This window comes from Phascolarctos cinereus, unplaced genomic scaffold (genome assembly GCF_003287225.1).
Source record: "Phascolarctos cinereus isolate Bilbo 61053 unplaced genomic scaffold, phaCin_HiC Scaffold_9;HRSCAF=440, whole genome shotgun sequence".
Lineage (NCBI taxonomy): Eukaryota > Metazoa > Chordata > Mammalia > Diprotodontia > Phascolarctidae > Phascolarctos > Phascolarctos cinereus.
Window position 1 is genome coordinate 22,996,056 of NW_027556402.1, and position 17,415 is coordinate 23,013,470.

The window sequence follows — 17,415 nt, forward strand, 5'->3', positions numbered from 1 at the left end:
ATGTACGAATGAGTGTTAGACCAAGATCCAGGTTGGCTACTACCTAGTGTTGAATTTGGTCAAGTCACCGCATCAGTCTGGACCACAGTTTGCTCAGCTCTAACTGAGCGGGGCTGACCAGGATGATCTGAGGTCTCTTTCAGGTCCTACAGTCTGAGTTTCTCAGGCTAAGGGCCATCAGTGGCCTCGGCTAAGAGAGGACCAGAGAGGGCAATCTGTCTAATTCAGTGTACCAAGTTACTGACTCACAGAATCTGAGAGCTGGCCAGGAGTGCAGCGGCCATCCAGTCCATCCCATACACCTGTGAATCCATCGCTGCTGTAACACACCCGGACAGCCTCTGCTCAAAGACCTCCAAGGAGGAGGAACCTACCACCTCCTGAGGCAGCCTGTCCCCTTTTGGGACACCTCAAATAAGGAGAGAAGGAAGGCTTTCCTGACATTGAACCAGCATTGGCTCCTCATAGCAACTTCCACATGAAAAAGTTGTTTGCCCAGGCTATCTGTCCCCCTCCCTGGAATGTTCTCCCTTCCCATCATTGCCTTTGAGAAAGCCTGGCTTCCTTCAAAGCTCAGCTCGGGCACCAGCTCCTCCATGAAGCCTTTCCTGATTCCCCCAGCTGCCCGGGCTCCCTCAGAAATTACCTCTTGTTTATTTCATGTGTGTGTGTATGTATGCGTTTGTACCTGTGTGTGTATTATACAGGACTGGGCACACAGTGAGTGCTTAATAAATGCTTTTCGATTGATCAATTATGGACTACACTCTCATCCTGAAAACTGACATTGCTCTATGTTGCCTAAGTGTTACAGTGAGAGGTTAAAACACATTGTTTTCCATGTTACTAAACCTCACAAAAAATAGAAGAGAGTTTTAAAAAGCAAAAGCCTCCCATCAATAATGCTCAATGTCACACAGTACTCTACTATCACAAAGGCCCACTGGGTGGTGCTATAACGCACAGAGCGCTGAGCCAGGAATCATGAAGGCGCGAGTTCAAATTCGGCCTCGCTTACTAGCTGTGTGACCCTGAGCGAGTCACTCGGCCTTTGTCTGCCTCAGTTTCCCAACTATAAAATGGGAGTAATGACAGTACCTATCTCACAGGATTGATGTGAGGATTGAATGAGATATTTGTACAGAGGTTAGTACAGTGCCTGGCACACAGTAAGTGCTTAATAAATGCTTATTCCCCCCCCCCCATACACACATACATTTGTGCCTCTTATAATAACTTACGTTTCGCTAGCACTTTGCAATTTACAGAATACTTTCCTTACAGTCCTACGAGGTCAGGAGTGGAAGTGTTTATCCCTGTCTTACAAGTGAAGAAACCCATGAGTAAAATGACTTGCGTGACCAGGGTCACAAAATTAAGAAGCAGCAGATCCCAGTATCTTAGCATAAGGCTCCTGGCTCCTATGATGACTCAATATTGTAATTAAGCGTCTATCACATATTAATTAATGTCATGGCCAGTCTTGTCTGCCGTGGCCACCACTCGACGGTCATCTCCATAAGAGTGGAGGCGTCGTCTTATTTTATTGTCTCCTACTAAACAAGTGTTTTACATTTAATTCAGTTGACAGCTGCATGCTTTGCAGATGGCAGTCCGTCCAAGTCATAGAACAAGAGTCTCACAGTCAATAAACATTTGAAAGGCACACAAGGAAAGGCGCAAGATGTCCCTGCCCCTGAGGAGCTCGGTCTAATAGGGGAATGGCCTCATTGGTCCATGTGGGGGAGATTATTTTCAAGGCAAAGTAATTAGAATGAGTTTTTTAAATGTGTTATTTGCTCCCCAATAACAGCTCACACTTTTCAACCAGACTTTGGGTAGCCCGTGGAGGGACTGCACAAGAATTACTTAGAGAAAGTATCTTTAATTAGAGTAAAACATTTCATTTATAGAGCTGTGATTTTCTCCATTTTGTGTATACCACTGCCCTCTACTGGAGAGAGCTTGACACTAGTGTGATTGGTCATTCAGTTACGTATTTTTTTGTAACTGATCATAGAATCATAGACTAAGGACTAGAAGGAATTCTTGTACAATTATCTCAGTTTACAGATAATGAAACTGAGATCCAGAGAGGTTATTATGAGTCCGAGATGGCAGAGTTGGGGTTCAAACCAGGGCCTTTGATGCTAAATCCAGGAATTTTTCCCAATATACCAGCCATACTGTTCTGTTGTCTGAAAAGCAGATCGGATGGTCAAGGGTGATGTGAAACAGTATTTGAGCTTCAGTGCTGTTACCTCCGCTGCATATCAGTCAGTTTACCATCACCATTGCTGAATGTGAACACATAAACCTTGTTTCTTTGGAACACGCTACCCCGCAGAGTTATTTTTGCCTCAGGTTAGGTTTTTTGCATGCAGTTAAGCGTCCTAGGTGGGTTCTTTGCCGAAGAACAAACTCGGGCTTATGTTGTTATCCAGAACCACCTGACTAATGCCCAATAAGGATGTTCATCCAGAGCTGGTGGTTGTAGGTGTTCTTGAAATACTCATACTTGGTGGTCATTAATGGCACCAATTTAGTAAATACTACCAGTTCTTATTGTAGCTTTACCACATGGATCTTTCTTCTTTTTTTGTTTTGTTTTTGCTAGGCAGTGGGAGTTAAGTGACTTGCCCTGAGTCACACAGCTAGTAAGTGTTATGTGTCTGAGGCTGGATTTGAACTCAGGTCCTCCTGACTCCAGAGCTAGTGCTCTATCCACCGCTCCAGCTAGCTGCTCCCAGATGGATCTTTCTATTGGGATCCATATGACCATCACAGCACTTATGCCACTCATGGCTCATAAACATTTTCATTGGCTAAGGCCATTTACAGTTTCTAGGACACTCCCTCAGCTGGCCTTTGACTGAGATTCTATCCCAGGCCATTATAGCCTTTTCTTCCTCCAATCTTATATAGCCCTTTGTAGTCTACCATTTTGCATTATGGGTATTATATACTTATATATAATATGTAATATAATATATTACACATAATATATAATAATAGTATAATATATTATAATTATATGTTATATAGGTGTTTTATGTAGTGTTATATATTTCATAGGAACATAGCTTTAGAGCTGGGAAGGGACCTTGGAGGCCATCGGAGTCCAACCCACTTATTTTAGAGATGAAGAAACTGAGGCACAGAGTGGTTGTTGCCTGCTCAAGGTCATGCTACAGCTAGTAAACATAAAAGGCGGAATTTGAACCCTGACCCCAAGTGTAATGCTCTATCCACCACATAATGCAGTGTATCTATTACGACCTCCCGGTTAAATTATAAGCTCTTTGAGGACAAAGAGTATAAGTTTTACTTAGCTAAATGTGTCCTAAGTCCCTAGCACCATACTTGGCACACAGTAGGCACTTAACAAAGAGTGTTTTACTGAGCATAATTAGGAATTAGTATCATAAGAAATTGCTCAAGGTAGCAGCTAGTGCTTTCCTCCTCTGGCTGAAGCAAGTTTTAATAGCATACTGTGTACTTCAGACATACTAAGATGGAAGACTTTTTATGTGCTCTTGTAAGCAACTGGTTGTTATAGAAATTGAATGAATAGCTATATTCCCTAGACTGGGAGAACACAGTAATGATTCTGGACAACTTAGGGGAATCCCCTGGGGTAGATTAGAAAAACACCCAGACTGCTGATTTTTACAAGATGGGCCCTTTGCCCAGGAAGGCCCTGACGTTGGTATCTCTATGGTAAATCGCCAACCAGCTCATTTTCTCAACTTTTGACATTGACCTTCCTTTGCTTCTGCCCAGTATAATACTAAGCTTACTTTTCTAATAGCATTCTTACTACTCATCCCTTTGTAATTAACTTCATGTTCTTTGGATGGACATCATGTGTTCCTAGGCCCTCAAGGATAAAGACCAATCCTTCTTAGAGTTTCCCCACTCTATAAACCAGCACCAAGGACCCCACAAAGCTATTCAAGGCATATTAAAGAAAAAAAAAGATAGAGGTAACCGATCAAATTGACCCAAAGTTAACCCAAGCAATAACAAATTTAGAGAATTTATGAAGAGAGACCTGCTGGACGGGATAGTTTTGCCAGTTAGGTAGAGTAGAGAGCCACTAAGCCTCTTGGGACAGTCATCATGGGGTTGTGTTAGACACACAGAAATTGGTGCTAAGTGAGTTACTGGAAGGAAGGAAGGAAGGAAAGGAAAACACTTAACTAGGCTCTTGAGGCAGGCTGAAGCCTGTGCAAGGAACGCCGAATGAGTAATTCTGAACCAGATCTTGGAGTTAATATAGAGTCAGGAGAGGCTGGGGAGACGCTTTACACTAGAATCTTAAATTCCAGGCAACCTGGGATGTTGTGAAAGGCGTCTCGGGACAGGGGACTCATTCTCTCTGCCTTTTATTGGTTTAAGCACTGAACAGGCATATAAATCTTCCCTTGAAGTGCCTCTGTGAGGTCTGAATGTTCAGCGTTTCTAATTTGAGCCACGAGAGAATCTGAAAGCTGTTGACATATTAGTATATAATAACACCTTGCCAAAAAATCGAGTGATAACATTTGACACAATATATCCTGTTCATTGAGGTCTCTGGAGGGGATGGAGGATTTTCTTTTCCATTAAATTTTTCCAATGGGGCACTTCTTAATTAGGGAATCTTTTTGCCTTGAATAAAGTGGAAAATTGACCCAAATGTATGGCATAAGAAGATAAATTATATAACATTTTATCTCCACACTTCAGCGAGCACTTTCTTGGAAAATTTCTTAGGTGGGGTATGTAAAACATCTCGTCCTAGAGGAGGAAATGACAATACTCCACCCACATACGGCATTCAGATTCGGGCGTGTACGTGATGTCCCGTGTTTTGTATCGAAACGTGTTTTCTGAATCGTATTTGTAAGGACATTCGTTCTTTCTGGCTGTTAGCAAAAGTGGTCTAGTATAAAGGATTTGGACTCAGAGAACCTGTGTTAAAATCACATTATGTTCCTACGCTTCCTCATCTGTAAAAATGAGGTCATTGGACATGGTTTCAGTCTAAATCCTAAATCCTTTCCAACTCGGATTCCCATGGCCCTATAAAGAAAGCCTGAGTTTGGACCCTGCTTCAGACCCTTACTAGATGTGTGACCCTGGCCAAGTCACTTAACTTGTGCTTGCCTCAGTTTCTTCATCTGTAACATGGGGATAATAGCATCACTTGCCTCCCGGGATTGTTGCAAAGCTCAAATGAGATAATTGTGAAGTGCGTAACACAGTGCCTCACACATAGTAAGTGCTATATGTTAACTACTGTCATTATTATTATTATTATTAAAATCGACTAACAGTCATTTGTTAGTGTCTGACACTATGCTAGGCACTGGGGATAGAGAGGAAGAATAAAACTGTCCTTTGCCTACAAGGAACTGACCTACTGTGGAGTAGATACCACAATACATATATATGTATGTACACGCATATACCTTCATAAAAGTGTATACAAGTTAACTACAGGGTGATTTGGGAGGAAGGATTAGTATGACTTAACCTAGCCATTGGGAAGTAGCTTAAACACAGATCTTTAGGATACAAACCTAGAAAGATCTCTAGACCTCATCACAAGTAACTCCCCCATTTTATAAACACAGAGCTGAGCCCCAAAGATCTTAGCACAGTGACCGGTGTATAATAGGTGCTTAATAAATGTTGACTGATTGATATTGATTAAGTGACTTGCCGAAGGTCAAACAGGTAGTAGGTAACTCAGTGCATCTTTCTTGCTTGAAACTTTTGGCCATTTGGGTAAAAAACAAACAAACCCCAGAAACCTATTAAAGGTGAAATCATTTACAAAGCACGCGGTAACTTAGTTGTGCCCCGTGGATGCGAATTTACGCTTCTGTTTCTCCTCCTCCCTTCCCTTGCCCTCAATAGCTGCCCCAAAACCACGTCTTCTGTCTTTTGTTTGGCAGGTGAGAGACTCTGCTCAGTCATTCCTGACAGTCCATGTTCCCCTCTACGTGTCGTACATCTACGTGACAGCGCCCAGAGGCTGGGCCTCCCTCGATCACCACACAGAAATGGAGTTCTCTTTCTTCTATGACACTGTTCTCTGGAGAACGGGTACCCACATTTCTCTCCTACTACCTTCTTTTCCTTAGCAAAGGGGTGCTAATGAGACTTTACCCAACAGTCTTTAACAATGGCCAAATCCTTCTCTTCAATACACTTTCTGCATTGTCCAAGCAGTAATCCCATGTTTCTGTACACTAGATGCATAGACAAAGTACATATCCATCTGGGCTGTGAAAAAGTAGAATATCCCCATTTGTCAGATGCCAGGGGAAGCTAGCTATACAGGAAAGCAGTTGCCACTAATGCTATAGGATACCGTGCGGAAAGTCCTAACCCACCCATCATGGTGTACGTGATCTCCCTGCACACAGATGCAAAGGCTTTATACATTCTGGATGGGAAGATATCCATCCTCACTGGGTTGACAAATGAAGACCAAGCATGATGCTTGCGCAGGAGAATGGCCTTCAGAAATCAAGAGACATCTCAAAATTGAAAAACGGCTCAGAAGTCTGGCCCACCCAGCCAAAGAGTCCCAGAGAGCATTGTTTTCTTCTGTTCTCACACTCGGGGATTCACATCCCTCAGAGCATCAGGGGCTGGTGGGTGCTGGTCTCTGCCTCCGTTTGATAGCGTTAGCATTGGACTTCCATTTCCTCTAATTACACTAATTTCAGGGATGCTGGGGTGTCATCTGTACATGTATAGGTTGCTGCCTTTCTACACCTTAGATTATCTGCATGAGTTGCCGTGGCTGAACAAATTCATTTCCTAGTAGTGAGTCTTTTGGGAATGAGCCCCTCGGTTTAGCTAAGTAGGTCCTCAGACAGAGGCATACAGTCTGTCTCTGGGCTCTGGGCTAGTACTTAAACCCTTTCTAGGTCAGTAGCACCCTGTGGGAGCTTATACTCTGCCCAGGCAGCCTTCATACATCTAGGTCCCCTTTCCTATTATACTGAGTCATCAAAGTAGGGTTTCACTCAAGGCTGACTATACTTCATTTTAATAGAACTCACCTAAGGATGTTTCACCGGAATTTTACCTGGAATTTTCCTATTTTAACGCTCCTTTTCTTTCCCCAGTGATTCAGTTATTAAAGCTTTCATGTACCATGATGATTCAACTCACCCACATTAGGCCGTGGCTTAATAATGTTCTATTGCTCATACATGACTACGCTTTCACAAGCTTCCCTTTGAATCTCTGGTAGTCTGAGTACTGCATTTGTCCATCAGGTTTCTACTAACTCCTCAGGGATTGCTATTGAGGGAAATAAAATAAAGTAAAAGTTTAAAAATTCATAATTTTTTTAAAAAAATGTATAAATTTATAAAAATGAATCGTTACCGTACTCTGGGTTATAATAGAGAATCAGATGTTTTAGACTGTGGGATGGGTTGAAGGCTCTTCCTAAGTAGTAAGGGGACCATGAAGTATATTAACAAGAGTGGATTTCTAGGGGCAACTAGGTGGCACAGTGGATAGAGCACTGGCCCTGAAGTCAGGAGGATCTGAGTTCAAATCTGGATCAGACCAAACACTTGGCCACTTCCTAGCTGTGTGACCCTGGGCAAGTCACTTAACCCCACAACAAAACAAAAAGAGTGGATTTCTGAGGACACACCAAGTTGTTTTTCTTTCATGCTTGAAGATCAAAATGACATCATGATGTTGGGGGTCACTGTACGGTGTGTCTAGCTGTGGTCATTTATTTTGTTAAATATGGAATGGAACAATAATTAGTGACAGCAGCCTTCACCTGGACCATAATAAAAGGTTAACTTAGAGCTCACCTCTGGATGGACTGCACAGTCTGTGTAGGTACAATATATTATAGTTGATTTAAATGTAGTCCTTGTCTCTTAAGCCTTTCATAATTTAGATGTGTCCCTTGGGAAAAAGCTAACATAGGCCAGTGTTTTCATTTATTTCCTTCTATCCCCTGACTTTGATTGTTTTGTATCATTTACCTCGCTAGGAATTCAGACAGAAAGCGTGCTCTCGGCAAGGCTTCAGATAATAAGGATCTACATTCGAGAGGATGGCCGTCTGGTCATCGAGTTCAAGACCCATGCCAAATTCAGAGGTAGTATCTGTTGTGTCTTAGCGTGGAGGTTTTTGTCCTGTCCATCATTCTCTTTCATTTGAAATGGTCTTACTGAGCCTGAGGCTATATGCAGGTTACATGTGAAGCTGTGAATGATCCTGAATGGAATTGATAAGCGGCTTTGACCTTTCTGAGAGTCAAAGCCTATATTATGTTGATATTTCAACCAATATGAAATTGGCAAGGAGCGAGTCAACCTTCAACCCGGGAGTCCGATATTGTTGCACAAGTAAAAGCTAACCCAACCCCCCAAATCGGTGTTGCCTGCAAGCGTGGGAACCCGCATAGAATGAGAATATGAACGCACGCCTTAGCACTCACCCCCCCACCCCGCCCCAGTTGATCTTCATAACAAGGCAGTAGTCTTTTGTGATGTTGTCTCTGTGTTACATTTGTGGATTTGACAGTGCCTTCTGATACTGGGCTTGTGAGTGTGGTGTCAAGAGATCACTTGCTGTCTTCTTACTTTTGTGGGTACAGAGATTGAGGGGCAGGGGTGGAGCATAGAGAACGAAACTGAAGAACCAATATGACGCTGTCCTAGAGGAGATGTGATGTCTGTTAGGGTGCCCACTCCAACTCTGTAGTCAGTGGTACCTCTTGAAATATAAGGAAAGGACAAATGGACAAACGATCAGTGTTCAGGGAATAGTCTGGTCGATCTCACGTTTTCACACAGGGATGGAGATGACAAAGACAGTTCTGTGAGATGCTGAACATCTGAAATTCAGCAGGCCTAATGCCTGTGCTCAAACACAGATTGGCATGTTCCAGGGTGAGGAATCAGGCAGGTATTACTGGGTGGCGATCAGCTTCAGGGCCGGCTTAACAGTCTGTACATCTTTAATGGCCTGACCATTGGCTTCAAGGCTGTGAGGATTAATGGTTACTTACATCTGAAATGAAACTCCTGCCCGTATGTTCCTTAAACTCATTAGACTCTGTGACAGAAATGGTAGTGGCCAGCCACCCATATATTGCAAATAATGGGCACAGAGCTATGACTGTTGCCACAAAGTTCAGGAACGGAAATAGGAGCCCCCTAAGACATTATAATTAAGAAAATTGGCTGCCAGAATCAATGTCAGTCAATATATTTTAAATCAACATATATCGATCTATTGATCAATATCAACACATTGGCAAATCATAAACAAATCAAAATCAATATATTTCAGCCCCCTTTTTTCCTAGGGATGTGTTGGCTAAGTTTTGGAGCTCAGTTTTGCATAGAAATGGTTACTGTCAATCTCAGTATCTCTGTGGAGCACATTCATGTTATTTGTGCATATAAAGAGAATTATGATCACTGTAAGTATTTGTAGGGTGAGGGGCTGGTGTGAGATGTCACACTTTTCCATCTAGAATGAGGAACAGTCGAAATTCTGCAAATAATATGTGTTTTGCAGTAATACACGGTTGCACAACTACCATAAATTTCTGGGGCCTAGCATAGCTCCTTATGTATATTATGACATAAAGTGTATTTCTTACTGAGACACTACAATAATACAGCAAGTGTTTTTTCCCCCTTCTTGGCACAGGATACTTTGTCATGGAGCACCACACCCTCCCAGATGTGAAGTCTTTTATAATGACTCCAGACCACCTAGGAGGAATTGAGTTTGATCTACAGCTTCTGTGGAGCGCCCAGACTTTTGACTCACCTTATCAGCTCTGGAGAGCGACTAGTTCTTATAACAGGTGAGTAGGTTTCTGATTTTCCATGGGTGAGGTGGTCGCCAACAGGAGATTTTGAGCAAAGGAGAGAATCTGGGTAAGGTGGCGCAATGGATAGAGTGCCTTACCTGGAGTCAGGGAAGACTCATTTTCTTGAGTTCAAATCTAGCCTCAGAAACTTATTCACAGTGTGACTCTGGGTAAATTATTTAACCCTGTTTGCCTCAGTTTCCTTATCTGTAAAATAAGCTGGAGAAGGAAATGGCCAACCACTCCAGTATCTTTGGCAAGAAAACCCAAAATGGTGGCACAAAGAGTAGCAACAGCAAATTAAGTCACTTGCAAGGAATAAATTATGTTTCGTGTCCCCCTCTACCTTTCTCATTTCCTTTCAGCGCACTCTCCCCAAGTACTCTGTGATGCAGGAACACTGGCCTCCTTATTGGTCCTCACGTGACTCTCCCATCTCCGGACTCCATGCCCTTCCCAGCCTGTCTCATAATTCTCTCCCTCTTCATATCTGCTTCCTGGCTTCCCTGGCTTCTTTCAAGTCTAGTTTAGATCCCACCTTTTACACGATGCCTATCTCTATTCATCTTACTGATGGCGTTTTCCCTCTATTGATTATCTCTAATTTATTTTGTGTGTGTGTGTGTGGGCAGCTAGGTGGTGCAGCGGATGGAGTGCCAGGCCTGGAGTCTTCTGTCTTTCTGAGTTCAAATCTGGCCTCAAACACTTACTAGCTTTGTGACCCTGGGCAAGTCACTTAACCCTATTTGCCTAACTTTCATTATCTGTAAAATGAGGTAGAGAAGGATTAATGGCAAAGTCCAGTATCTTTGCCAAGAAAATCTCAAATGGGGTCACAAAGAGTTGGACACAACTGAAGAACAACAACCTAGCAGTTTGCATGTTGTCTCCCTGTTAGATTGTGAGATCCTTGGGAGCTGGGCTTTTTTTCTTTTTTTCTTTTTCTTTTCTTTTCTTTTCTTTTCTTTCCTTTTTTTTTTTTTGGCCTCTGTATCACCAGTGCTTAGTACACAGTAAGTACTTAATAAATGTTTACTGACGAACAAACTGGCGCCAACTGCTTGTTGACTTGACCAGAATCCCATTTAGAGTACTGTAGTGTTTAATGAGGCTCCACAGGGATGTGTTAAGTACCTGTTATGTGTCAGGCACTGTGCTCTCAGGGGCTTTACCTTCTGCTGGAAGTAAACAACCTGTATGTGGAAAAGTAAATAGAAAATAAATATGCAATAAAGGAATTAGGAGTGAGTGGATGGGAGGGAAGCCATATGTTCTAAATAGCTCAGATTTTCATCTGTGTCAAGGAAGGGAAGGGGGCAAACTCCTACTCTAGGTCCCTTCCAACCATAGGATTCCATGTCAATATAACTCGGTTTCCCTTCTAATCCTATATATTTTATGCATTTAAAAACATCCTTGTGAAAAGGGGTTTATAGACTTCACCAGACCACCAAAGAGGTCTATGACACACAAAAAGGTTAAAAACTCAATAGCAAATGTTGCTCCATAGGGAAATCCTTCTCATTTGGACTCTCTGCTGTCTCCCCAACAACAGTGACACTTTCGGCAAATGTATATCTCCCTGTATTTCTTGACATTTATGAGCAGAAGGTATGTCCAGTTCTATGGCCTGGCCTGCTGACCCAGGCAGGCTGCCCAGGTCTCTAAGAAATCTTATTGGTATTGACTAAATGGATGGTTGATTTTTGACTAATAGACCATAGGTGGAAGTTTTTATTGTATCCCATTAGGAAGTGGTGTAATGAGGTACCTTGAAGATGCAGAAGGCAGTGGTTCCAGCCGGCAGGGTCCCCTAGGGGCAGGTACACCAGAGAAGTTAACGGAAATTTTGTTTTCATTTCTGTAGGGTGGGGAGTGTTGCAGGATAGCCCATTGATATATGATGAGCCTCAATATTTCCTCCCCGCCCCCAGTAGTGAGGGCAGAGAAAACTTGCCCCAAACACGGGGAATTAGTAATGGCGTGGCCACACCTATTTCTTCTATGCCGTTGTTTTTATAGATTTGGCTTGGTAAATATAAGCTGTCTCAATCCATGGATCCTCTGTTAGTGTGTTCTCAGTCAATAAGAAACACAAAATAGGGATTATGAGGGAATTTTCACCAAGAACCAAAAATTGGCCATAATTTGTGTTGTGTGTATGCTTTTCCTTTGCTCTCAAATTTTAAACAATTTTATTTTCTCATCTGTTATGGCAAAAGCTCAAATAAGTGGAAGAAGCATTATTTTCACATCTTTGAGCCATGGCCTGAATGTTAAAATGATAGCCTCTGTTCCACAGAATTTGCTGTGCTTAAGTTCTTTAGACACAGCTCTTTATTCAGTGAGGTCCACCTCTCTTGTATCAACTCTGGCTTCCTCTTTCCATTTCCAGGAAGGACTACTCAGGGGAGTACACGATCTACTTAATCCCTTGTACCGTGCAGCCCACCCAGCCATGGATTGACCTGGGAGACAAGCCACTGCCCTGCACAGCACATGCTCCAGAAAGGTGGGAGAATGCATTGGCCTGATTCTTTGGCAGCCAGGAACATGACTGTCAAGACCTGGAGGTGCAGGCCATCTAAGCGTGGGGGTGGGACTGCAGAGAGAATGTCTGTAGGAGGAAGGAGTGAATTTGATATCTGTCATTCAGGTATCACAGTAGAAGAATGCTGATTAATTTATTTTATTCATTTATTAATTAATTAAGGTTCCAGGCTTGGAAAGGAATCCAGAAGTCTTTGGTTTCAAACAGTGTGTTGTTCCCATGCTCTCACAAACAAATCTCTAGGACCTGAGAAAAGAAGAATTGGAAAGTTTTGAGTCAAGGATGGAAAAGTTTGAAGGGACAGTAGACCACAGTAATATATAGCTGAGACTTAAAGATGGATGGAAAATAGAGATCACCAGTGATTTTCACTATCACTCAGTAAACTCTCCTCCTTTGAGGGCCATATAATCCATGCTTTCCACCCAATCAAAATCCTGGTCACTATTATCTGTAGCAGTGGTGTCAAATTCAGATAGAAACGGGGGCCACTAAGCCTTAATTAAAGATCTCGGCAGGCCACATGTTGACTTGGAAAACCACATGTTAACATTATCTGTGTTTTACTGTATTTTCATTTGTTTTGTTAAATGTTTCCCAATTACACTTTAAGCTTGTCTAGGCCATAGTCAGGAGTGTCGTGGGCCACACATGACTTGTGGGCTGTGTGTTTGACACTTCTGGTCTGCAGACCTCCCTTTCTTTCCTCAGTGACTTCAATACCTGGATTATAATCTTATTCTTCTCCCTGATGCCTTTCCTCATAATAGGGGGTTTCAGCATTTCTCCTTCAAGCATTCTAACTGCTCAGTTTCTCCACCTCCCCTCAGTCACACACAAAGATGGTCATACCCTTGATCGAGCCATCACTTAGAAATGTACTACCTCCATGCCCAAGAATTCTGAAATTCTCTTACCTGTCCAGGGAAGGGACTTTTGACTTAAGTCAGGGCTTCTTAATTTTTTTCCACTCACGATCCCTTCAGCGCTTCTTAAACTGTGGGTCAAGACCCCATATGGGATTTAAGAAGTTTAAGAAGTGTTGAAGATAGCTAATAACTCAGAATCCCAGGGCTTCTTAATGGAGCTGTAAGTAGCTTGTCATACCTTTCATGGTAATTATGGGAGTGTTGATTTGATTGTTAATGCCTAAGGAAAAAGTTTGTTTGGAGCAGGGTCAAATAGGGCAGCAGGTCAAAAAATGGGTTCCTCCCTGATCCTGCCTAATGGTCAAGGCAGGGGTTGATGGAATCCTAGGGACAGGTTTGGCTATTGAGTAGTGAGGCCTGTTTGAGGTACTCACCTTCCAGTCCTCATCCAAGTCAATTCTGCCTCAGGACTCATACCAGTTATTGAATAGCACCATTTATCTCCTCCATGGGAAGAAAGGCTCAATAGCCTGGCTATCTAACCTCTGGTTGAAGACCTTTAATGACCAGGAATGTTTCTGTATTAATTCACTGTTGGATCCACCGATCCAACGATGGTTAGGAAAATTGTCCTTCTGTTGAGCTGAAATCTGCGTCTAGATGCCTTCTACCTTATCTCTGGGACCAAGCCAAGTAAGTCTTCTTTTATGTTATAGCCTTTCAACAACTTTAAGGCAGTTGTCAGCTAGTTAGTTATCAGGTATTCACTGGACCTGGAGTCCAGAACACCCGAGTTCAAATCCAACCTTAGATTTTTAGCTATGTGACCCTAGGCAAGTCACTTAACCTCTATCTGCTTTAGTTCCCTCAAATGTAAAAAGGGGATGATAATAGCATCTACATTACAGGGTTGACATGATGATGAAATGAGATAACGTTTGTAAAGCATAGTGCCTGGTATACTGTAGGCACTTAATAAGTGCTTATTCCCTTCCCCTCACCCATAAGTCTTCTGTCTCGATCTGTATCTTGCTACAGGACCCAGATGGCTCCAGAGGAGAAAGTGAGGCCAGTGACCTTGCACAGCCCTCACTTAAATCCAATTTAATTGCATGTCATGGCATCACCTCCCTGATGTCGTGGTCCTCTTTGAGAACAAAGGATAAACGACTCCTGCCCCTAGCTCCTTCTCCCAGTCTTTGGATGGCCTCATCTCCAGACCACCCACTGTCTTGGTCCTCCAAGACAGAATTGTATGAAACGTGGTCCACGCCTTCACGGAGCTCTCATTTCTCTCCTTCCTCTCCTTCCTTTAGGTTTCTGATCCCCATTGCATTCCAGCAGACTAACCGCCCGGTGCCGGTTGTCTATTCACTCAACACCGAGTTTCAGCTGTGCAACAATGAGAAAGTGTTCCTGATGGACCCCAGCACATCTGATATGTCACTGGCAGAAATGGATTACAAAGGGGCTTTTTCAAAGGGTAAGCCTATCCTACAGCTATACCTGGATCTCATGGCGGGGGGGGGGGGAAGGCAGAAAAACAAGGCAGACCTCTCTTCATGTGAGCTTTCGCTTTGACTTCCTCAGCATAAATTCCCTAAAGTGTGGTTGTACAGAGGCTAAAGAGGCTTAGGATAGCGGAAAAAACATTGATTCTGGAGTCAGATGACCTGGATTCAAATCCCACCCTTCTCTAAAGCCTTTATGACTTCTCATAGGTTACTCAACTTCTGTGGTTTGCTCATTTTCAAAATGAGGGGATTGAACAAGGACAGTGGTTGTCAAAATTTTTGGTCTCAGGACCCCTTTGCACTCTTAAAAATAGTTGAGTACCCGCAAAGAGCTTTTGTTTACGTGGGTCATACCTATTGATATTTAACATTAAGAGGTAATACTGCTAAATTTTAAGATATTCATTAATTCATTTAAACCATAATATATAACAATATTATTAGTAGTACAACTTGTATTAGTAATACCATTAGTAATATAGCAATATAATAATATATATAACAATATATTATATAAATAATAATATAACAATAATATAACAATAACAAATATATTGCATGTTAAGATAAAACTTTTTTATGAAAAATAACCATATTTCCCAAAACAAAAATATTTAGTGTGAAGAATGACATTGTTTTATATACTTTTGCAAATCTCTTTAATTTCTGGCTTAATGAAAGACAGCTAGATTCTCAGATCTGCTTCTTTATTCATTCTGTCATGATATGTTGTTTTGGTGGAAGCATGCAAGGAAAATCTGGCCCACACAGAGACATGAAGTTAGAAAGGGGAGGAGTATTTTAATAGACGAATAGCATCTATTATCCTGAGAATAGTTTGACTCTCTTGGACCCCTTGAAAGAGTCTTAGGGACTCCAGTGGATGCATGGACCAAACTCTGAGAACCGCTGGATTGGATGGTTTGTCTCAGTCACCTTCCAAATTCAGACACCTCTCACTTTTGTAGGTTTAGGTTTTGGCCAGATGTTCTTCCTTTCTGTGGATTCAGCCCAAGGTAGTGCACCTGGTACAGCCCTTGGCAGTGATTAGCAGTAAGACCTGCCAGCCTTTGCCATTAACTCATTGAGTAAATTCAGACAAATCAGTCCATTTCTCAATGCCTTAGAGAAATAATAATAATGCCTGCCTGTCTCCTTTCTACGTCTTCAGTGGTTTTAAAACCAATGAGATAAAGCATGTGAAAACATTAAAAGAAATCCAATACGCTATGGTGCAAATATCTAAAATCACTCTATCGTATCTGCCTCAACCTCCTCCCTCCTTTTTTTTCCTCTCCTAAACGCAAATCTTGACCTTGTTGCTGCCTCCCCATCTTTATAGGTCAGATCCTCTATGGCCGTGTACTTTGGAATCCGGAGCAGAACCTGAACTCAGCTTACAAACTGCAGCTGGAGAAAGTCTACCTCTGTACCGGCAAGGATGGCTATGTGCCTTTCTTTGACCCCACTGGGACAATCTACAATGAAGGGCCACAATATGGATGTATTCAGCCTAATAAGCACTTAAAACACAGATTCCTGTTGCTGGTATGAAAATTATTGGAGGCCAGGAGATGAAATTTCTGGCTTGGTCCATTTCCTAAGCTTTTTTTTTATTTCTTTTTCTTTTTTATCCAGCTGAATTCACTTTTACCTTCTCTTTCAGTAAGGTAAAATATGAACTATTGGTAACACAGAAATAGTGTCCATGAGTGATGGTAAAAGTTCCCTCTGTTGAGTTTGACCTGAGAGAAATATAAAGTCTCTCCCCTAGAAATGAATGTCCATATTCACCAGGCAAATGTTGTATGTCCATGGTACAAAGCCTAACCCCAAGACAGGGGCAGTTATGGCAAAAGGGCCCTGGGGCTGGTTAAGAAGATGGTATCTGGGGGCAGCTAGGTGGTGCAGTGGATAGAGCACCAGCCTAGGAGTGAGGAGGACCCAAGCTCAAATCCAGCCTCAGACCAAACACTTGACGCTTTTCTAGCTGTGTGACCCTGGGCAAGTCACTTAACCCTAACTGCCTAAAAAAAAAAAAGAAGATGGTGTCTGACTATAGAACTTGGATTTCTTAACTGCTATTTAAAATATAGAGATGATGGTCTCCTGACCCAGGAACAGAAAGTACCTAACAAGGACTTTCAAGTATGCATTTCTCCAGAGTCTCAAAATATAAATTTAAACTGAAAAGGAAAGAGGAAGGAAAAAACTGCCCATCATTGTAGGGTAACTGTAGTATGGGCAGAAAGAAGTAGAGACATTAAAAAATTCCTAGCAGACAAAATTATAGAAAGGAGCCATTGACAACAACACCAGATATGCATGTGTGCATATGTGTGTATGTATACACGTGTGGCTATATATATGTGTGTGTATGTGTATTATGTGTGTGTGTATATGTGTATGTATATGTGTGTGTATGTGTGTATGTTTATATGTGTGTGTGTGTGTGTGTGTGTATACACACACACAAATTGAAAAATATGGTTAGCAAGAAGCTGAACTTGAAATCCTAAGGCAAGAAAAGAAATTTTACTTGAATAGATTTAGTGATATGAGGCCTGTGCCTGGAAAATGGCTCTTGTGGCTCACATCTTATTCAAAGACATAAAA

The 17,415-nt window shown here is 42.1% G+C and overlaps 1 protein-coding gene across 1 annotated transcript in view; it reads left to right on the forward strand.

The window, feature by feature from the left end:
• The window catches only part of FRAS1 (Fraser extracellular matrix complex subunit 1), a 479,438-nt gene that overhangs the window by 453,291 nt on the left and 8,732 nt on the right, over positions 1-17,415 (forward strand). Inside the window, 6 exon segments of the mRNA XM_020988371.2 lie at positions 5,946-6,096; positions 8,027-8,134; positions 9,700-9,859; positions 12,261-12,377; positions 14,602-14,768; positions 16,142-16,347. Of these exon segments, the coding sequence (XP_020844030.1) occupies positions 5,946-6,096; positions 8,027-8,134; positions 9,700-9,859; positions 12,261-12,377; positions 14,602-14,768; positions 16,142-16,347 (909 nt within the window).